The following is a 22,663-nucleotide window of genomic DNA, read 5'->3' on the forward strand; positions in this document are numbered from 1 at the left end:
CTAGTAATCCCATTAAAAATATAAAAAAACAAGTGAAAATAATTTTAATAATGGATCTATTTAATAGATTTTTATTAAAATATTATTACTATTGGATAAACTTTAGCACATTCATACAATGAAATATCATTTAGAGCTAAAAAGAAATGAGCTATCAAGCCTAAAATGACATGAAGGAAACATGAATGCAGATTACAACGTGAATGAAGGAAATCTGAAAAGTCAACATACTATATGATTCCAACTATAGCATTCTGGAAGAAAGCAAATCTACAGAGACAGTTTAAAAAAAATCAGTGGTTTCCAGAGTTTGAAAGAAGAAAAATAAATAGGTGGGGCACAAGAAATTTTTAGGGCTGTGAATCTATTTTGTATAATACTAATTTATCAAAATTCATAGAATACATCAAGAATAACCCCTAATTCAACCAATGGAGTCATAATATGTCCATTTTGGTTCACTGATTATAACAAATGGTCCACCCAGATGCAGTATGCTGATGATGGAGGAGGCTATACCTATGCAGGGAGAAGAGGTATAGAACTGTGCACTTTCTGCTTAATTTTTCTATGAACCCCAAACTGCTCTAACAAATAAAATATATATTTAAGAATAATGACAATAGCTGGGCATGGTGGCACATGCCTGTAATTCCAGCCACTCAGGAGGCTGATGCAGGAGGATCATGAGTTCAAAGCCAGCCTCAGCAACCTAGCGAGACCAGTGCAACCCTAAGCCATCCAATGAGACCTGCCTCTAATAAATCATAAAAAAAAGCTGCGATGTGGGTCAGTGCTTAAGGCAACCCTGGGTTCAATCTCTGGTACCAAAAAAAAAAAAGACAAAAATAAATATATCATCATTTCAACATGAAATCAAAAAACATTATTAGTAAGATATTTTGTATCATTTTTTCTATAGTAAATCTTTGAAAACCAGCATGTTTTTCCATTTGCAGCTTTATATCAATTTGGACTGACCACATTTTAAGTGCTCAAAAGCCTCATGTGGCTAATGACTCCCACACTGGACAGCACAGGTCCAGAGCAGTGGCAGTGCTCACAATGCCTTGGGGGGAACCTTACCTACCTTCCACACTTCCTACCTCACAATAGTAATGCTGTTAGAACAGCATCACTTTAGGTCACCCTGGAGATTTTGTTTATATAAAATTATATTTATATAAAATTTTCTTTATATATGGCAATAGATAGTAATATATCCATACACACATATGTGTGTATGGATATATTACTATCTTTTGCTCCTCAATGGCAGTTTCCAATCAAGTCTCTAAACCTTATTTCCACCCAGATTGCACCCCTTGGCTCTCAAATACAGATATTCAGGAGCATCACCCCTGCACGCTACCCTTCCAATTCAGTGCTCCAGACGGGTACCGCTGCAAACATTTTCTTGACAGGATTCTGTCTAAATGAGGGGCATGGGATGCTGAAGAATACAAGGGCTTTATTACACCAGAATCTCCTCAAATCGCCACATGCTACTCATTAATATCAGGAGAGAACTTTCAGGTTTCGTGCACTGTGCAAATAAATTAAAAATTTATTAAAATGCAGTGTGGGCTTAGATGCTACTTAGAAAACATGTACATAAGAAAAATATAGTTGCTGTCAATATAGAAACAAACAACTAAGCTTTGTCTCAGTGGTTGGGGATTATTTCTATTTCCTGGCAACTAGGAATATTGTTTCTATTTCCTACCAACAGTCCCGGAACCAATGTATGGTCTTCCATATATGTCATGATAGGTTATAATCTACTCATGCTCTAAATAAGGCTACCAAGATGTGGATGCACTTTTGCTCAGAAAAGTTAGCCGTTATTCGAATCAGAAAAGGAAGTACATTAAATCTTAGCCTACCATCTTATATTCATCATTTTCAAGTTTTATCACTCAGAGAAGCACGAACAAGGGTATCAATTTGCTTACTATTTTCAATAGCTCTTCCAAAAGAAGGGAAACGAAAAATAGAAAGTGGTCTGACTGTAAAATAAAGAGATGAAATTTCACACATCCTGCAAAGAAAACAACATGACCTGAATAGCATTTCCTGACACTTCCATGTATATATGTACATTGTTGTAGTCAGCTTTTCTGCTGCCATGACCAAAAAGATCCGACAGGAACAATGAAAGGAGGAAAAGGCTATTAGGGGGGCTTACAGTTTCAGAGTTCTCAGACTATAGAGTGCAGACTCCATTCCTCAGGGCCTCAGATGAGCAGAACATTGTGGCCAAAGTGTGTGGCCAAGGAGAGCAGCAAGGGGCATAGCACCAGGAAGCAGAGAGAGAGCTCTACTCACAGGGACATAATACATACCCCAGAGACATGCCCCCAGTGACCAATCTCCTCCAGCCATACCCTACCTGCCTACAATTACTCTGAGTCAATCCCTACCAAGGCATTAATGCACTGATTAGGTTAAGACTCTCCGAACCCAAAATTTCACCTTTCAACTTGCAACCTATCACTTGTATCGTCTCACACATGAGCCTTTGGGGGAGAACTTAGATCTAAACCCTAACATGCATATTTATAAATTTTATTTATAGTCATAAAACTCATTTTTGAATTGCCTAATTCTCATCTGAGTCCTCTTTGAAAGTAAGAAGAAAAATTTTTAAATTAAATCAAATTGGTATGTGCATTCGTAAAGTGAAGACGTTTTCACAGAAAATATTTTTTCACAGAAAAATATTTCACAAAAATATTTTTCATCTTATTCGTATTTCCAAGTAAGTATCTTAATACAATCCTAACATAATTAAATAAAATTTCATGATATCTGGGATTTGTTTTAAAACTTTTTAGCAAAGAAAAAATAGTAAAAGTTGGGGAACTATATTAAATAAGAATGACAGAATACTGTTAAGTGGTCAGCTGAGGGAATACTTGGGAAGTGGTTATGCTAGTCCCCATACTTGTCTAGATCAATTATCTCAAGTTTCCCAAATAAAAATGTTCAAAAGTGACTCATGATCATTTAAAATATTGGGGGTTTTTCATGTTGCTAGTAATCAAACCCAGGGCCTCACACATACTAGGCAAGTGCTCTATCACTGAATCACATCTCCAGTCCTAAATGGCCTGATGGTCTCTGATTTAGGACCTGGCAGGAGAGACTTACGATTGACTTACACTCCTTAAGTTTTTACATGTTTTTATCACTTTTTCAATAAAAAACGTGTAAACATGTGTATATGTGTGCACGTGTGTGTGTGTGTGTGTGTGTGTGTGTGTGTGTCCAGCTGTCCTTTTGTATCATGGGAGGTTGGTTCCAGGACTCCCTGCAAAGACCAAAATCTGCAGATGCTCAAGTCCCTTGTATGCTGTGCCACAGGATTTGCACATAACCTATATACTTCATCCAGATATTTTAAATAATCTCTAGATTATTTATAATATTTAACACAATGTAAATGCTTCTTAAATAGTTGTTATACTATATTGTTTAAAGAATAATAACGAAGAAAGTCTGTACATGTTTAGTCCAGATGCAACTTTTTCTTTTCTTTTTGGCAGTCATGGGGATTGAGCCCAAGGATGCTTTACCACTGCACTACATTCCCAGCCCTTTCTATTTTGTTTTTTAAAAATTTTCAGGCAGGGTCTCACTAAGTTGTGCAGGCTGGCCTCAGACTTTTGATTGTCCTGACTCAGTCTCCTCAGTAGCTGGGATCACAGTAACGTATCACCATGCTTGATTCGGTACAATTTCTTAATGAAGATTTTTCAATCCACAGTTGATTGAAGATTGAACTATACATGCTGAACCCAGAGATACAGATGGCTAACCATATATCCACATATATCTACACACAAAAGCACTTACTTTCTGAGGATACTGATATACATTTGGTTTATCAGTTGTGTGCTCTTCTGAACCTTTTAATGTAAGGATAACATTTAAATTAGATAATACAGTTGAAAATATCCAGCACAATATAGGTGCTCACTTTAGTGTTGGCTTAAATGACATTAAAAATATGTGGAGAAATTTTAGGATATAGGCTGCCCCTAATATTTAACAGAAGGAGCAAGAGGAGAGGAATCGCCCATCCTATGACTTGGTCTCTTTCTTTCCACCCTGCCAGGAAGCCTCATGTGTGTGGACATCCTGAAAGGTTTGATCAAGTTCCACCATCCCCAACAGCTGTCCTTTTACCACTCCTGAAGACTAGATGTGCACACACTCATCCTACAGTCTACACCTGGGAAAGAGTCCTGCATAGGCCCTGAAAGGGGGTTTCTGGCTTTATATGAGGAAATTTGAGGTTCCCTGGTTGTTATAAACTAGTCTGAAATGTGTGGAGCAGGGAGGTCACTCTTGGAATTCCCTGGCCTAAGGAAAAGGGTGTGACTAGAGAAGGACCAAGATGGTTTTCATCAAAGCAAAGGGCCCAGAGCAGGGGCCATAGATAACTGGACCTAAAAGCAGTACTTATTAAAGCCAAAGTGTTATACTGAACCACTCAATGGAGTAAGGTCAAAAGGGTAGATTCTTGCCCCAATTCTGCCAGTAATTTCACATGTGATGTTGAGCTGGTCTACATTACTGTGCCTTGTTTTTTTATACATTCACTTAATAGTTACTTATTGAGCTCCAGTTATGATCCAAAAATGCATCTAGATACTTGGTGTACACAGAGAATTCAACTGATAACAGTCCTTGCCCTCACTGACATGCCACTCCGGCAGGGAGCAAGCCACGAAGACATCTGGGGCAAATGTATTCCAGACAAAAAGTCCCTTCTAAACCAAAATTTTCATGATTAATCTTGAAAGTTGGCATGTTTATTAAATACAAGTAATGAAGGAATCTTAAGAGGGAAAAAATAGTGTGTGTTAAATTATAATGCAGCATTATCAACAGCACAAAACATGTCTTTTATGACCAATTCTCTAACCTAACAGCATGAGCACTCCACAACTGCTTCTCTAATTTTAATCACAAGCATTATCGCCATATGCAGTATGAAATCCAATCTCTAAATGTGCTATTTTCTCTATATTATTGCCCATTTTAATTATGCATGTTTTCTATGGAAGATAAATTTATGTAAAAATAATATAATCCCAAAGCATTACCCATACTGCTAAAATAAAATATATCATTATAAGGCAGCAGGTGCTTTTCAAAAACATCTATTTCAAAAAAGGTTAATAATGATCTCTATTATGTGACAAACAGAAAAGGGAGGTCACAGAAAGAGATGAATCAATTGTGTAATAAAATATAAATAGTTTAAGAACAACTTAACATTTATAAACAAACCAACAACTCTGCAGCTTCCTGACAATATCAACGATAGAATGTTTGGGGGTAATGACAGACTACTTGTCATACAACTAGGAGTCAAATAAGAAAAGTGAAAAATCTTAGATATGACAGTGGAGAATTTTTTTTCTAAAAGCGTAAGTAATAATGAAACTGATGTCTTGTGTAGTTCCGGTCTAACCTAAAAACAGTTATCCACAGAGAGCTCTCAAGCTCACATTATTAATAAGCTATTTCATTTCCAACTTCTTGGAGGTGAAGAGTTGCCCATTTATCACAAAACATCAGTTATGAAGGAAAAGAATGTAATGATAATAGAAATAGTCAGATAATAATCAGATCTCACAATTAGAATGATCTCAGGGTAAAGAGTTTCTAAAAACACAATAAAAACATCCATAATACACAGGGTCCTGGAGCCTATGCAAGCCCTTTCTTTTCTTTTCTCAGTCTCAGTTCAAAACCTAAAAAATGAAACAAGCAAACGCTGTTCAAGCTTTATTAGTATAGGGTTTTTGTTTTTTGTTTATTTTTTTAATTGCAGCTACCTCCACTAGATGGCACTAAAGATTCTGTGTTTTAGAAATCAGGTCCTTTTTTTAAAAAAAGGAAGGCAAAAGTTATTTGAAAAAGGCAATAATTTTTCCTGTTCATTTGTCCTATTAGTATAATCAGCTTCTTAGAATCTTTTTTTAAAGAGAGAGAGAGAATTTTTTTAATATTTACTTTTTAGTTTTTGGTGGACTCAACATCTTTATTTTTATGTGGTGCTGAGGATCGAACCCAGCGCCCCCACGCATGCCAGGCGAGCACACTACTGCTTGAGCCACATCCCCAGCCCTGAAACATGAATCTTACCCATTCATTTCCTCATCAAACACTTATTAAACCGTATTGTGTTTCAGACACTGTGCCCTGTATTAAAGGATGCAGAAATAAGACAGGATTCCATGTCATTAAAAGTTCCCAATGTGGAAGGGAAGGGGTGTAGTGAGGGCAGAGCGAAGAATTTGGACAAACAAATAGAAATTGAAGTGAAGAATGTCAAAGGTTGACAGACTGAACACCATAGGTAGCACATAAAATGGTGCCTAGTGAAGACTTGGTGAATGGAGGAGTCCTAGAGAAGTTGATGTCTGAACTAAGCTTTGAAGAAAGGGTAGGAATTAATTAGGCAAAAAAAAAAGTGGGCAGGGTGTCCTAGGCAGAGCAAGTAACTTGCACAACTACAGTAGGCCTGAGCTCAGAGTACGTGCTGGAACTGGAATGGTGCAGTGCATGAATGAGGTTGGTGGCCTGCAGATTTAGGGTCCTGTCACTCTAAGACAGGTGGAATTTTATCCCAAAGGAAACTTTCCCCTTGCTCACGCTGCTCCTGTTCCATTCATTGGCCTAGCTGTTGCTCAAACATGCTAGGCATGCTCTTCTCTGAGTCATCACAGACTCTTTACTTATCTGCAATACTTTTCCCCCAATCATCTGCATGGTTCACTCCCTCACCTTCAAGTCTTTGCTCAAATATCACCTCATTGAAACTTAGCTTGATCACTCCATTTAAATTGCAATACCCCACGTTGCCTACAGGATGCTCTTCACTGAGCTTCATTTGCCCACGGCACTTCCTACCTTCTACTACACAATATAGTAGTGTAGTAGATATTTATTGTTTAATGGCTGCTTTACCCTAAGAGAAGATAAGTTCCCCAACAGCGGGGATTTTTGCTTGTTCTAACAATGATGTATCTCTAGGGCCTGGCACATATCAAAAGTCCCTGCCTTCGTGGAACTTGCTATTCTAGCAGGGAGCAAACCATGAAAACATTTGGGGAAAATATATTCCAGGTGTCCACAGGATATTTGACAAGTAAATGAAGGTACTAAAGAGCTACCAAGAAGCACGTCAAATTGAAACTTCAGAAAGATGGCTAATGGGATTATAGAGAATGGATTAGAAATAGGGACACCAGGTAGAATTCAAAGAATAAAAACAAATCAAAGAAAGATTAGGATGGAAAGGAAGGGGTCAATTCAGATACTATGAAGGTAATAATGATAGTAGTAAAATGAGACTCCACGTAACAAGTAGACTGATACATCACCTCCAAACCCCACAATGATCAAGGGGAAGACAAAGAAGTTTAAAAAAGGACTAAGGACCCTGGCAAATGGTAACATTCAAGAGCCAAGTGGAAGAAGTAGTATACTGCAGGGGAAAAAAAAGGAGTGGTCAGAGGGACAAGAAGGATAAAGAAAATCGGGAATGTGTCAACCATGGAAAGAGAAAGTTTCAAGGAGAAGAAAGTTGTGTTGAAAGCTATAACAAATTCATAAGAACTAAAAAGTATCCATTGGATTTAGCAAACAGGAATCTATTGGTGACTTTGGCAAAAGCAATTTCAGAAGAATGGTACCAGCAAATGCAAGAATGTTCTATATGCAGGAGCTAAATGCAAGGAAAAGAACAAGAGAAGCAAGTGAGGACTTTTCTTTTCAGGAGTCTTGGCGATTAAAAGGAGGGAGATTAGAAACTGAAGAGCTACCCAAGGTTGAAGACTAAGCAGAGCTATGAGCTAAAATAGAGCTTTACCAGAAAAGAGAGTATAAAGACAGAAGAGAGGAGACTGGACTCCGGAGCACAGGCCTCAGAAAAAAGGATTCTACTTCCTTTGAAATAAAGGAAGAGGGATGATGACTGATAGACAGGTGTAAGGGTCAAAAATAGAATGTTTCCATTTCCAAATTTCTGGTGGTACTAATCAAGAGAAGTGTCCAATTCAGACCTTCCTGCTTTCCTGAAGAGTTGCCTTCCCTTCCTGATTTTCTTGATTTCAGTATCCTGTGTTGAGCAACAGGAGTAGGGGGAAATGCAATAGAATGTTGATGAATCTGGTCGCTTTCATCAGTCCTGTTCCTCTGATACCATCTGGAGTTCCCAGATAGATGAAGCAATGTCTCCGCCTGGAGTAAGACACTGACCTAATTCTGGGAAGGGAATGTCTTTAATAAATTCTCTCTCATCCCATGATCTCAATCCATACCACTTACGGGTCTGTACTATCTGCAAAACTATGAGTCAAATGTGATCCTGTTGGTTCCCTCCCCTTATTTGAGATCACTATTTTCTGCCTCATAACAAGATGTCTTTATCTAATGCCTACTGTGCAGACACTAGGTTACTAAGGACTTTTCTTCTTAATAGAGAGATAAGAAATACATATCTGTGTGCTTAAATTATGTATATAATCTATACATACATATGTGTATACAAGCATAGACACACACATATATACTTCCATAACAAACAAAAACAATACTACAAGGAAGCACAAACTGCAAAGTGAACAATATAGGAAAAAGAACTATTAGAGCTCAAATTTGGAGCCTCAGAGTAACTTTAGGTATTTAATGCAAAGCAGGCCTGATGTAGAAGGAAGGGTAGGCTTAAAATGCTAAAAGTGGAAAAAAAGTTAAAGATGAACTGGCAAAGATCAAGAAATGGGCTTGGCATTAGAGAATACCTCAAAGCTGGTTTTGTGAATCTATAAAGAAATTCAGATGTTATCTTAAGGATACGAAGAGCTACCAAAGATTTTAAAACGAAGACTGACTTGTCCCATGTTCTAACATGATTTTACAATTAACCTGGAAAACCAAACTAGAGCAATTTTTAAAAGGAAGTCAAAGATAACTCAGAGACTACTATGATACTTGAGATGAGGGTGATAAAGTCCTATGCCATCTTAAAATTTTTATGCAGTAAAGTGTTGGCAATGAAGATGGAAAGAGACTGGTGCCTGCCTGGATATGGAAAAAAGATAAAGGAGGCTAAGAGTACTATTAGGTTTCAAGCTGGAGGGAAGGGAGAATGATGAAACTCCAAAGGGAATGAAATAGGGACATTCTAACAGCGCAGTTTAACAAGCAAAGAAGTTCAATAAAGTTTAAGATATGTGGGGGTTAAGGCAATGGAGAACACATTTGGGAGATTTATAATAGATGGTTGTGACAAAAGCTTAGGGGAAAAGTCAGTACAGGAAGTATGGATCTGAGAGTCCACTGCATGGGAGGAAATGTTGAGAGAAAAGGTAGAGGATAAAATAGAGTAAGAGGAACTAATGAGAAAGAAGAATGTGAGAGCAGCCCAAGAGATTAGACCAGAACAAAGCATTGCTCAGGTCTTAGGAAGCAAGTTTTAAAGAGGAAGTACATAACAATGATGAGGAGAGGAGAGAAATATAGTCACTTGTTATCTGTAAGAGGAATGTTTTAACAGGAAAGAAGCAGGAAATAAATGGGTGGTGATGGTGATAATGACAAGATGGTGATAAAAGCAGAGAGACTACTCTTGAGAAATATAGTGGCGAAGACTACCAAAGTTAATTAAGTTGAAGGAGATCTGGGTTAAGGGGGGATTTGTTTCCCTCTTCACAATTTGATCATAATTCTTGGCAGAAGAGAATGTGTTACAAAAGGACTGATTAAAAACACAGGAGAAGCAAGGTTTTGTAGAGGCAGAAGAGATTGGGATAAAGAACAAAAGTCTTGAGGGCTAATCTTGTAATAGAAGAAAGGCAATCAGGAGAGGTATGAGAGAATATTTTAAAAGGTGAAGGAGTCCTCCAGGTAATTTCATTTTCTCACTTAACTGAAGGTAGTTAGCAAGTGAGTGTCTGAGGGATTTGATGCTTAAGAGCTGAGAAAGGAAAGAGTAGAGATGGCTGGGGTAGAATCATAGACATGACATCATACGACTGGGTTTAAGTCCCATATATGTTACCTTGGGCTGGCCATCAGCCCTCCTTGCGACTCACAAAGTTATGAGAAGATTAAATGAGATAATGCACATGTAAATGATAAAACGCTTCTTAAAGGAGAGAAGCTTGGAACACCTGCCATGGGAAATGTGATACAGCATGAATAAGATATGAAACGAAGTATAACCAAGCACCAGAGCATTTAGAGCCAGAAGTTCGGAGCAACAATATATAGCAACACAAGTCCACACAGTTTTTGTGACTTAACTCCAGCAAACCCAGAGTGAAGAAAGCAGATTCTGAATTAGGGTAGGTCAGAAGACAAGAGGCTGAAGTGACCCAGGTAAGAACTATTTTAAGACCCTTGTAGGCACGAATATCTTGGAAATGGCATGTAAATTTTATATCAAATGGCATTTGACTCATTGACATTATTTTTTACTTATGCTGCAGTTAGATCCTCCCAGTGGATGCCAACCCATACAAGATCCGTGTCCCCCTCCCCCCGCCCTTTTCTTTAGTGCTATGGATGGAAGCCAGGCCCTCACACAGAGGAAGCAAGCACTCTTTCCCTGAGCTACACTCCCAGACTGACATTATATTTTAGAAATAACCAGACGTTTCATTTTTTTTTCCAATTTTATAGCTTTCTTTTCATATTTTGGAGGCTTTTCAGTTAAAACTTAGGCTCCAGGAACCATACCTAGAGCATACAATCTATAGCATAATGAAGATATCAATAAAACAGCTGTCCATAGGTCCAATTCAAGTAGGTAAGGTCATCAATAAGTGTGACAGACTGGCACATTAGACAAGCTAAAGTGACTGGAGATAATGAAGACAGGCAGAGGGTAAGGTGTCAGCATATTAGTATTCTTTGGAATTAGGGAGATAAGGGTTCCAGATCCTAGGTGTAGCTAAGGCCCCCATATGACCAAATCAGAGATTCTTAGTAAGAACACTTAAAAGAGGTAAGTATAAAGCTAAGGTGCTACGTATCTCCGTCTTCCTAGTTAGTTGGTGAACCCACAAAGGACTTGACCCTCACTGACATCTTCCACTGTCCCATTGTGACCAGTCAGGGCTGATAAAGAAAAAAAAAAAAGCAGCAGGGTCTGATCATGTAGCTCAGTGGCAAAGCACTCACCCAGCATGTGAGAGACCAGGGGTTTGAGTCCCAGCAAAAGATCAAGCCAAACTTTCTTTGCACGTAGCTTTTCAGGTGATAAATATTGAACACCTTTTGTCATCTAAACGCTTCCCCGAACAGGGTGAAACAAATACTTTTAACGCAACAGGAATCCAGAGTGGGGTTCCCTCCAAATCGAGACCTCCACTCTAATTGGTTAGTGGCCCCACCCCACCCCCAAGTGGTTCCTAGAACCAGTCTGAGGTGCCCTCACCCCCGAAAAATGCCACAAGTTAGCGAACCGCTGGAGTTCTTATAACCCTCCCGCTGGGCCTTAGGGACTTCGGGGCTAAAATTTAGGAACCTCGCAGGCTCACACCCTAAGAGAAGAACGTCCACCATCGCTCTCCACGCCTCCGGAGCCACAAAACAACGCCTACAACTCCCAGCATGCTCCGGGTTGAGCCCGGTGTCAACTGACAGCGCCGCCCACCAATGGGAGAGCTCAGTCTGCGTTCCTGGGATCCACCCGAAAGCAAAAAGGAGGCCGACCCTGCTGCACATCAGCACTCTCTGGCTGCGACTGGGATAAAGGGATAGTGTTCGTAAAATGGTGACGCTGGCTATACTGTGCCGCTTACTCCTAGCCTTGATCTTTCCCTCACCCTGCCCCCGACTGGGTCCCCGCCAGTGAACTGCAGGGGATGCGGAGTTGCCCAAGCTTATTGGATGACGTTGGTGTCGATCTGGAGGGCGGCTGGGCCCAGAACGGCAAGGTCCGCCTCTCTCAGACGGTGATTGGAGTTCCCGGAGTCGACCAGGACTGGGATTGGTGCGAGGACGGGCGCCAGCTTTCGGGCCTGCTGGGCCAAAGCGCTGGGAGGAAGTGCCCACAGAGGAGCTAGCGGAGACTCGCAGCTCCCTTGCCCGCTGCACGCCCTCCGCAGAGGGAAGGAGCCAGAGGACCCTCTACCTCATCGCTTGTAGCGTTTTGGACGGGACCTTTGGGGCGGGCTGCAGGAGGCGGGTGGGCATGGGGGGAGTGAGAGGCAGGGGTCTTGGAGTTAGCGGTAGGGCTAGCTTGGAGACTTAGACCTGGAAGTGCAAAGGGGGAGGAATTGGGGAACAGGAGGCTGTGGGTGTGTTTGGTATGGGATGCCATGGAAAGGAGGGGGCCCTACCACAGATCTTGAGTAGATTTGTAGATGGTTTCTTGGAGGTATCCTCTACCTCCCGTTTGCCCTTTTATTTGCCAACAAGCAATTCCCCATGGTCTCTGTTCAAGTTCTGGAAACTTTCTCTCAGGGTGGGTTTAATCAGCTGCACCATTATAGAACTGCCCAGGGTCTTTTCTGATACTGGGCACAAACCTTGGGAATATGTCAGAAAACAAGAAGCCACTTTTGGGCTTTGTGCACAAACTCCCCAGTGGGACTGCACCTGCGAACTCAGGCAAGACTCGCTGCCCTTTGTGCATGGGGCTTTTCAAAGCCCCCAGGCTCTTGCCTTGTTTGCACACGGTTTGCACCACATGTCTGGAGCAGCTGGAACCCTTCTCAGTAGTGGACATGCGAGGGGGAGACTCTGACACAAGCTCTGAGGGATCCATATTCCAGGAACTCAAGCCACGAAATCAGCAGTCGCAGATTGGCATCCTCTGTCCTGTATGTGATGCCCAGGTGGACTTGCCCGTAGGTGGAGTGAAGGCTTTAACCTTAGACCACCTGGCCATGAATGATGTCATGCTGGAGAATCTGCATGGGGAAGGCCAGGGCCTGGTGTGTGACCTGTGCAATGACAGGGAAGTGGAGAAGAGGTGTCAGACCTGCAAATCCAATCTCTGCCAATTCTGCTGCCAAGCTCATAGGTAAAGATGGGATACGCAACCTGTGTGACTTAAGAGTGGAGTACAAAGTGGTGTTAAGACAGAAATCTTGGCTGGGTGCATCGGCACACACCTGTAATCCCAGTGGCTCAGGAAGCTGAGGCCGGAAGATTGTGAGTTCAAAGCTAGCCTCAGCAGCTTAGTGAGGCCCTGTCTCTAAATAAAATACAAAAAATGGGCTGGGGATGTGGCTCAATAATTAAGTGCCCCTAGGTTCCATCCCTGGTTACCCTCCCCTCCCCAAAAAGAGAAAAGAAATCTTTGGTGGGTGATTTAAAAGGAAAACTTTCTCTAATACCATCAAAGATCAAAGACTAATTCACACTCTAGCACAGTAGTTAACCCCATCAGCTTAGAATAATACTTGTAGTAATAACAGTGAAGGTTTGCATAGTCCTTTTCAAAGTGCATTCAGTTTCCTTTCATCATCAGTCATTTGTGTAGTGCATAAGTGTAGTAGGTGCTGGAGAAGTGGTAGGATAGTATAATAGCATAGATTCTGCCCTTGATCTCATGATCATTGCAACTCTTATAGAAAGGCAGCACTATTTTCATCATCATTTATTAATTGAAGGAATTTGCCAAGGTCCCACATTTGGTAAGTAAATGGGTAATAGAATCAAGTCTTAAATCCAGATCTTTAGACTATTCTATGGGTGTGTGTGTGTGTGTGTGTGTGTGTTTTAACGAATGCCATCTTAGGATAGGAGCTGATTAACTAGACCTCAGTTCAGCCTTATGCCATCGAGTTACTCTGTAGCTTGGAGAGGTAGGTATTATTTGGGGTGCCAATTATGTCTTCTATTACACTTTGTGAACAGTTTGTCAGATGGATCATTCATTTTCCCTTGATACCCTACCCTACTCCACTCTAGGATGTCCAAATATAAAATGACCAAGCTTTTAGGATTAGCCTAAAATAGTTCTTAAGTTCTGACTTCCATTTGTTTTCTGGCCTCACCAACAGAACAAATTAGTAGTCTTCACTCTTTCTATTTTTATCTGGTAATTATATGACAATCCCTGTGACTGTATTGCTGCCAGCCAAACAGCTGACCCTATTTCTGTGCAACTACTCTTCTGGTGCCAGGATAGGCACTTCAGCTTCAAGTTAATATAATGCTAATAGGGAAACTCTGAGCAGTACCAAGGTTTCCTAGGGATTTCCCTGAATCTCTGGAGGGCTACAAAAAAGGGGAATTAAAAGAAAGCTTTGATTTTTTTTTCTAACCATTGATTTCACTTTTTAATAATGTTGATGACTCTTAAAGGACATTGTAGTCTGCTGATGGTGGGTGATGTAGGTATTGGTCAAAGAAAATGATTTAGGTGAAAGCCAGATAAAAGTTTTTGTCAGGGCCAGCTACGGCTTTTAACTTTTCCTTTGTTTTTACCACTGACCTTTTTTATTTTTAATTTTGAGGCAAGATCTTGCTAAGTTGAACTTGGAATCCTCCTGTGTCCGCCTCCCAAGTTGCCTAAATTATAGGTGTGCACCACCTTGTCCAGCTAGGTAGCTTTTTAATTGCTATGCCATTTGGCAGTTTACGTAGCTTGGTGCTGGTTTTCATAGTGTTCATCTCTAGCTTGCTGTAGAAGCAGGCCGTGACTATTTGTCCAAATTCACCAAATTACTGGGGAAAGTTTTAGGATGTCATCTTGGCCTTATAACCATTTGCAAAAAAAAAAAAAAAAAAAAAAAAAAAATGTCACAAGCCAAAGCCCAAGATTACTCCTATTTTGTTCTGGAATAACAGCCATTTTAGGTAGGTATTGGTCCTACTGTACCGACAAGTAATGAATCAGAGAGGATCATGCAGTTAGGGGTTAGAACAAGGAATGGAACTCAGATTTATTTTTCAGAGCCTGTTCTCCTAAAACTTCTGCCAAACGGTGTTCCACCTTGGAATCATTTCCTAATATCCTGTTCTTACCCGCTTGTTCCCAGGCGACAAAAGAAAACCAGTTATCACACCATGGTGGACCTCAAAGATCTGAAAGGCTGCAGTCGGGTTGGAAAGCCTATCCTGTGTCCTATTCACCCTGCAGAGGAGCTGAGACTGTTCTGTGAATTCTGTGACCGGCCTGTGTGCCGCGATTGTGTGGTGGGGGAGCACCGGGAGCACCCCTACGACTTCACCAGCAATGTCATCCACAAGCACGGGGACTCCGTGCGGGAGCTCCTCAGGGGCACCCAGCCCCGTGTGGAGGCCCTGGAGGAAGCCCTGGCTCAGATCAAAAGGGTGAACAGTGCTCTCCAGAAGCGAGTGGAAGCAGTGGCTGCCGATGTGCGAAAGTTCTCCGAGGGCTACATCAAGGCCATCGAGGAGCACCGGAACAAGATGCTGAAGCAACTGGAAGACCTACGGGTCCAGAAGGAAAACTCCCTGCAGCTGCAGAAAGCACAGCTGGAACAGCTGCTGGCCGACATGCGGACTGGAGTGGAGTTCACGGAGCACTTGCTGACCAGCGGCTCGGATTTGGAAATCCTCATCACCAAGGGGGTGGTGGTAGAACGGCTCAGGAAGCTGAACAAGGTGGAATATAACACCCACCCTGGAGTAAACGATCACATAAGCTTCTCTCCTCAGGAGAAGGCGGGCCAGTGCCATGGCTATGAAGTGTATGGGGCCATTAACACCAAAGAGGTGGATCCAGCCAAATGTGTCCTTCAAGGAGAAGGTAGGAAGGCATTTGTCATGGGCATTGAGAGGGCAGTGGACAGGGACGTGGTGTTTCAAGAACTGGGGCTTGTTCAACTGGAAAAGAGATAAATTGGTTAAAGAAAGCGATCTGCTGTCTTGCCCCTTTCTTTCTGATTTGTTCTGGTCAGAGTGCTGTTGACATTTAATACAGGTGTGAGACTTCACCCAGTTCCACTTCAGACAAGTAGTAACTCCCAGAAACCCAGGGATCATGCTTTGTTTCCATCAGAGGCTAGAATCGGGACAGTGCCTGCAGAGATAAATAAGGGCAATGACAAGGGCAGCGTGAGGTCTGCCAGCTCAGTGTGGCAAGCCTCAGCTGCCTGCATCATGCTCTGTAGGAGCTTAGAGAGAAATTAGGAAGATGACATTATGTTTTCCTTTCTTCCATGCCCATTCTTGGTATACGTAAGCCTTATATCATTGGCATGTAAAAGAATATGATAGGTACTGGGCGTGGTGGTGCACACCTGTAATCCCAGCAGCTCGGGGGGCTGAGGCAGGAGGATCACAAGTTCAGAGCCAGCCTCAGCATAAGAGAAAGGTGCTAAGCAACTCAGTGAGACTCTGTCTCGAAATAAAACACAAAATAGGGCTGGGAATGTGGCTCAGTGGTCAAGTGCTCCTGAGTTCAATCCTTGGTTACCACCCCTTACCAAAAAGAATAGGTGTTTCATTCATCAGGGAAAGAAATGGTTTCTTTTGCCCTGTGTTGGATTTCTAAAAGAAGCAGATTAGTCAAATATGTATTTCATAGATCAGTCCTGATGGGAAAATTGAGTTCAAGAATCATCCTGACTCTGGCAAGGAATTCATAACTTCGAAGTCACAGATACCTTTGAGAATGATCTATTCCCCCAGAAACACCAATGAAACTAGGGCATATACTTTGAGGAGATTTTTAGACCCTTCATAAGCCTCTCCATAGACTTCCTATTAGTTATGAAGCCTGGGCTAGGAGACCTGGTTCATCTGGATGCTGGGCTGAAGGCTCTAGCATTTGGATACCCCCCCCCCCAGCTTGACACAAGCTGCTGTGTCGCAGATGATCTCACAGCACAGAGGGTCCAAATTGACCAGCTGTATCCCCTGCCTATTCCAGCAGGATCTAGAGCTCAGAGAGTGTGGTTTTGCAGTGACTGACCTCTCACAGATCTATAGAGATTTCCTTCTCCCAGTACCTAGATCCATCCTGAGTCTTTTCAAAGCTTCCTTAAAAAGTGAAGATAAAGTTCAGGAACGTGTACAACTCAAGAGCCAACCTCCCAGGAGGAATTCCCAAGAGATATACTCAGGAAGGCAGAAGGGAAAGAGAAAAGAAAGAGAACAGGGTGGTTACAATAAGCAGGAAAAGCTAGATGGTATCTTACATGGGGATGTGGTCACTATGGTTTGCCTTTGAGGTGAGCACTGAGTGTTTATTTTTTGCAGATCTCCACAGAGCTCGGGAAAAACAAACAGCCTCTTTCACCGTACTTTGTAAAGATGCAACAGGAAAGAGCATGGGCAGGGGAGGAGACAATGTCCACGTTGCAGTTCTCCCTAAAGATAAGAAAGACAGGTTTGTGTTGGGCAGTTAGGTGTCGTGGGTAATAAGCAGTGAGGAAACTGGAAACATGAGGTCCTTTGAGTTATTGGAGATGCAAATGTAGTAGTCCATGTTATCTTTATGAAAAAAACATAATCAGTTGGACCAAATTTGTTTTCTCTTATGGATTGTTTTCCTATATCCAATATTCTCTCAAAGATTTAGTCTGCCCCTTAGATTACCTCCTTCCCAGCTTTGGAATAGACGGAACTTTTTCCAGATTGGACTGAATTTTACCCTTCCTAAAATTTAACCTACCTTTGCTACTAAGTTATGCCATAAGCATATTTCTATCTTTCTGGAATTGGAGAATAGGGAAAGGACTGAAAGTTAACCTCTGAGACAAGTGGAAGAAGCATCCCCTTTGGGGGACATTTAAAATTATTATCAAGTGAAATGATGTAAGAGTTCACATCCTAAAATGGTAGGTAGCTGAAGCAGGTTTGTGAGAGGGAGTAGGATTTTTTAATTCTTGTCTCCATTTAGTCCAGTCAGGACAATGGTCCAAGATAACAAGGATGGAACGTACTACGTTTCCTACACCCCCAAGGAACCTGGACTCTACACCGTGTGGGTCTGCATCAAAAAGCAGCATGTGCAGGTAAGTAAGACCCCCCCACCCACCCAGCACATGCTGGCCCCGGCTCCTTTTACCCTGCTCCCCTGGTTCTATGGGATCTGGTGACATATCGTAAGATCAGCTGCATAAAGATTGAGTAAGATTCTCTTCTTATTACTCCCCATCTCCTCCTCACTGTAGAAAAAGCCTAGATTGTGCCACTCTTATTCTTACTAGAGGATTCTAGTGATCATAAGAACTCTTTATCCCTATTTCCCCTCCTGGCAGTTCTGCTTATATTTTATCATTCTTTTTGTCAGTTTGTTGGAATTCTTAATTTGGGGAAGATGCCCCAAACACAGGCAATCTATTAGCAGACAGAATGTAGTCTAGCTCAGTATTTTCCAGAGTTGTGCAAACTGACCAGACGCAGACTGGCTGGGACATAATTGGTAGGGTTATACCCCCTCTTCTCAACTGACCATCATCCATCTGCCTAACCATCTGCCCATGTAATTCTCTACTCTCTTTTACATATATGCTTATCTGTTACCATGGTTACTATGCCACCTCCACAAATAACTATGATACTTTCTGGTTTGTGAAGTGTTTTAAAACTGGGTAATCCATGTCCCACAGATTTTCTCTTGTTTACATCTGCTAACACTGGAGTAGTCAGAAATTCCCATCAACCAGAAAACAACATTGCTGGGAGTGCTAGAATACTATGCAGTATCACAATCTCTTAGGCTAGTAGTTTGTATACTAGGCAGACTCATTCAACAGCCATTTATCGCTTACCTAATCACAGTATGTCACAAAAGTTTAGATGTTTTTTGTACATTACTTCTGTTTTCTTCAAAATCACTCAAGTACAGGGATCATTGTCCAGTTAGAGTAAGACCAAACTTGCCACACTATGCAGTAGCTCTGTAGCAAAATCAGATTTTGAACCTATATCTTCAATGCCTGGTTTGTGTTTTTTAAATGAATTGTGTGTTAGCTTTCTGTAACAAAATACCTGAGATAATCAACTTAAAAGAAGGAAAGATATTTTGGCTCACAGTTTGAGAGGTTTCAGTCCATGGCCCTCCTTTAAAATGAGGGTCGGGGGATATAATATTGGAAAGGCTTCTAAGATTCCAGGCATTTTACTTGGTGCTTTCTCAGACTATGTGGTTCTCACATATGAATAGACAAAGTGCAACACTCATTAAACATTTTTGTTTTTGTTTAACGTAGATAGAATTTAGAAAATGAAAGTTATCCTTAAAGAGAGTGGGAGAGTTACTGGAGAATTATTAGCTGTAGAAGTTTAACCTTTCTCCCTTCCATACATTGACAGTCCCATGATAGGTGGATGGGCAAACAGATGTGTTGTGTGCAGGATGGAGGAACAGGAGGAAAGAGGGTAGCCCACTATTTAAGGGGAGAAGGCATGTGGGTAAGAAACTGGAGATAGAGCCACAGGAGGTCTCAGCCTTGTGGTTGCAAAGTTCTACAAATTACCCCTGAGATTACTTAAGAATTACGACTAAGCATCCTATAAGACCAAAGGCAGTCCCATAAAAGCACAAATCAAGATGATTGACATATCAGGTGGTCTACGCACTTTCATTTCACACATGGGAGGTAGAACTCCTTGTGAAAAAGCTTAACCTGATTAGGATATGGGCTTCTGCTTTTCTGCCACCTTACCAGAACAAGCCCTATCTAATTCATATGTCACTGAGAACAGAACTGACTCTGTGGGATCCCACTCAGTGTCCAAGGGATGCTTTCAAGCAGTTTTTATGGTGAGAAGTATGACAGACGGCTGCACAGGCTCCTTGATTCCAATTTTACTGCATTTGTGTCTACCCCCACCCAGCTGAGCAGAGTTCTTGTCTTCTCTTCTGTTTCTCTACTACTATCCTCGTCCCTCCAAAGGCGGGCTCCTTGGCTAGACTGTTTAGCACATAGCAATGCTCAGCACACCCTGTTGACTCATAAGGTGCTGTTCTTTGTTCTTGGCCTGAACACGGAAGGGCTCACCATTCACTGTGACTGTGAGAAGAAAGCGGCGCCCACACCTAGGTGTGTTTCACTGCTGCACCTTCTGCTCTAGTGGAGGCCAGAAGAACGCGCGCTGTGCCTGTGGAGGCACCATGCCTGGTAAGGAGGAGCACCATTCATTACCCTTGGGACTATCTTCCAGGAGTAGGGATCAAGTGACATCCCCCACCCCACTGCACTGCCACATAACCACTAGGTTGGGATGCTTGGACTGAGGCTTTGTTTCTAGGAAGCATAATCTGTTTTGTGTGCAGACACAGTAGAAGTTCCACTTAATCTGGCTTCTATATTCTGAGCTGATATTGCAGGTTGAAAGTTCTGAGTTCTGTTTGGTTTTGATACAGTTCACCAATCCTGCAATCCCATGCTTCTCTGGGATTTTCGATTTCAGTCTATACCCTTTCCAGGAGGCTGAGCAATTTGAGAAAGAGAGACCCATCTTACCCCTTTTAAAACCTTAAAGAAATTCCAAATGAGGCAGTGATTGGGGAGTGGATGATTAGATCAGTTAAACCAGGTCTGGCTCTTTTGTTGGTGGTAGGGGGATCGCAGACAATAGATGGAATTGTTTTTTTAAATTGCTCTATCATGTCCTTATTCTAATGGTGGGCCATAAAATGGGCTTTTGTACCCTTCCTTATAACCACTCCAGTACCTGCCTCCCTTTTCATTTCCATTAATGTACCCTTCTTTTTCATTTCATTTTACAATTGAAATTCAAATCCTTTCACTTTGCAGTTAAAGGCCAAACTAGTTCATCTCCTTCGGTTGGTGCATTTAAACACTGTTGGGAGAGCTTTGTTGACTTTCATTGATTTGCTGTGATGAGTCTTGAGAATCCTCCTACCATAGAGGGTCAGATAGCTTGTTCCTCTCATCGGGGTTTTCTTAGGGAATGTCCAGGGTTGCCAGGAGGTTCAATTTCCGTGGTACCTGGACTCCACTCTCAGGGTTGTTTTTTCCTTTCCTCTTTGTACTATGCAGGTGGGTACCTAGGCTGTGGCCATGGGCACAAAGGCCATCCTGGTCGTCCTCACTGGTCTTGCTGTGGGAAGTTGACTGAGAAGTCTGAGTGCACATACATAGGTGGGCAGAGCACCTCGACAAGTCTGCTCAGGACTGTGGCACTCTGATGCTTCCTGGACGAGTTCGGCCTGGTAAAACCCCAGACAGCTGGATTTCAGATTTCCAGAGGATTCCAAAGCTCAATTAATTCTGAAGAGACTGATAAAATTAAAAACAAAGTGCCTTATCTTATTTTATAGTTCAAGTACTTATTTGTGAGTTACTCACTGATTGTACTTGTGAATGGTCGACTGTGTTTCTCTTTAAGGTAAGTTGGTGTGTGTTCTTTCTCTTTTGTACGGGTGTGGAAGAATCTATGCCCTTGGAACTTAGTCATGGGGTGGGGGATAATTTAGCTCCTTCCTTTCTGATATATTATAACCCTTTTCATTTTTCCCTGAGCTGTGTAATTTAGATATTTCCCTTGGAATATAACTGCCCCCTCCCCTATCTTATCCACTGGTTCTTTAGCACACTTTCACTGGACTTACTGGTACATATTTTGTAACCATTATAATGTGACCTTGCTATTTGGGCAGGTGTCTCCCTCCTCCCTCTCTGGACCATGTGTCCTCCTGCCTCCCAAAATCCTGAAGGATAGCTCTTGGTGTAGGGTGTACACGTAGAACATTAATAAAAGGATGTTGAAATACATCTCACATGTCTATTGCAGTTCTGTTGATGCCAGGTGACCTGGACGCCATCACCCGCCCCCCGCCCTTTCAAATCATTTTGATTTTTAGAGAATCATCTTTGCTTGTGTGTCTATGCCTGGAAACTTAACTGAAAGCTTTGATTCTTATAAGGTGCCTTATTAGCTGCTAGAGAATTCTGGGAAGAGGAAATAGCACTGGTGCCTCAGCCCTGCCAAGGACTTTTCTGTATATATTTTGTGTGTTCTGCAGGGACTCTCGATTTCTTCTATATCAATACACTCAGCATATATTAAATAAAATTATTGAAATCTGCATTGTAAGATTCCTTAAGTTGTGGGTGACTCATTTGACAGGTGAATTGGGTCAGGCAAAGCAAGCAAAGTCATTAGATGGTGACTGTCAGATCTTCTGGGGTATATTTCCTTCTTGAGGCTGACATAAACACTAACATGTTCTCTCTAGTCTCATCTTCCTTAACCCAAATCTGGTCTTCCCAGAAGATGCTGTTGCCCATCGCCCTCTCAGATTGTTAGCAATGGGTTCTCCCTCACTCCTGATAACCGTGGACCAAGGGTCAGGTAAGGGTCTTTTTTAGTTTGTCATTGCTGCTTTTAAGATCAGTGATTCTCAACCAGGAGTGACTTTGCGCCCCAGAAGATATCTGGCAAAGTCTCAGAGAAAGTTTGGTTGCCACTACTGGGGCAGGTACCAGCAACATCAAGTGGGTAACAGGTCAGGGATGCTGCTGAGTGAGCATTTTACAGTGTTCACGACAGCTTCCCCATTCAAGGAATTTTCCAATCCAAAATGTCAGTAGTGCTTGAAAAACCTCTTCTAGACCATTATCCCACTTGTTTTCTAAAAATGATCATTCCCCCTCATTTCTTGATTATAGTGTCAAGCTAAGCTCGCTGTCACCCCAGTACAGTTCCTCATCAATCTCAGGGTAATTCAGTAGCCATT

General features: G+C 41.8%; 1 protein-coding gene across 1 annotated transcript; it reads left to right on the forward strand.

Moving 5' to 3' along the window:
• Window positions 1-11,764: 11,764 nt before the first annotated feature.
• Window positions 11,765-21,698, forward strand: TRIM45 (tripartite motif containing 45). The gene is made up of 6 exons (XM_081305557.1): window positions 11,765-13,054; window positions 15,021-15,754; window positions 17,209-17,338; window positions 17,852-17,966; window positions 19,952-20,078; window positions 20,964-21,698. Exons 1-6 carry the CDS (start codon window positions 12,567-12,569, stop codon window positions 21,110-21,112), a joined length of 1,743 nt encoding a protein of 580 aa, XP_081161683.1. The 5' UTR covers window positions 11,765-12,566; the 3' UTR covers window positions 21,113-21,698.
• Window positions 21,699-22,663: the final 965 nt, after the last annotated feature.

This window comes from Spermophilus citellus (genome assembly GCF_964194105.1).
Source record: "Spermophilus citellus genome assembly, chromosome: 9".
Taxonomy (NCBI): Eukaryota; Metazoa; Chordata; class Mammalia; order Rodentia; family Sciuridae; genus Spermophilus; species Spermophilus citellus.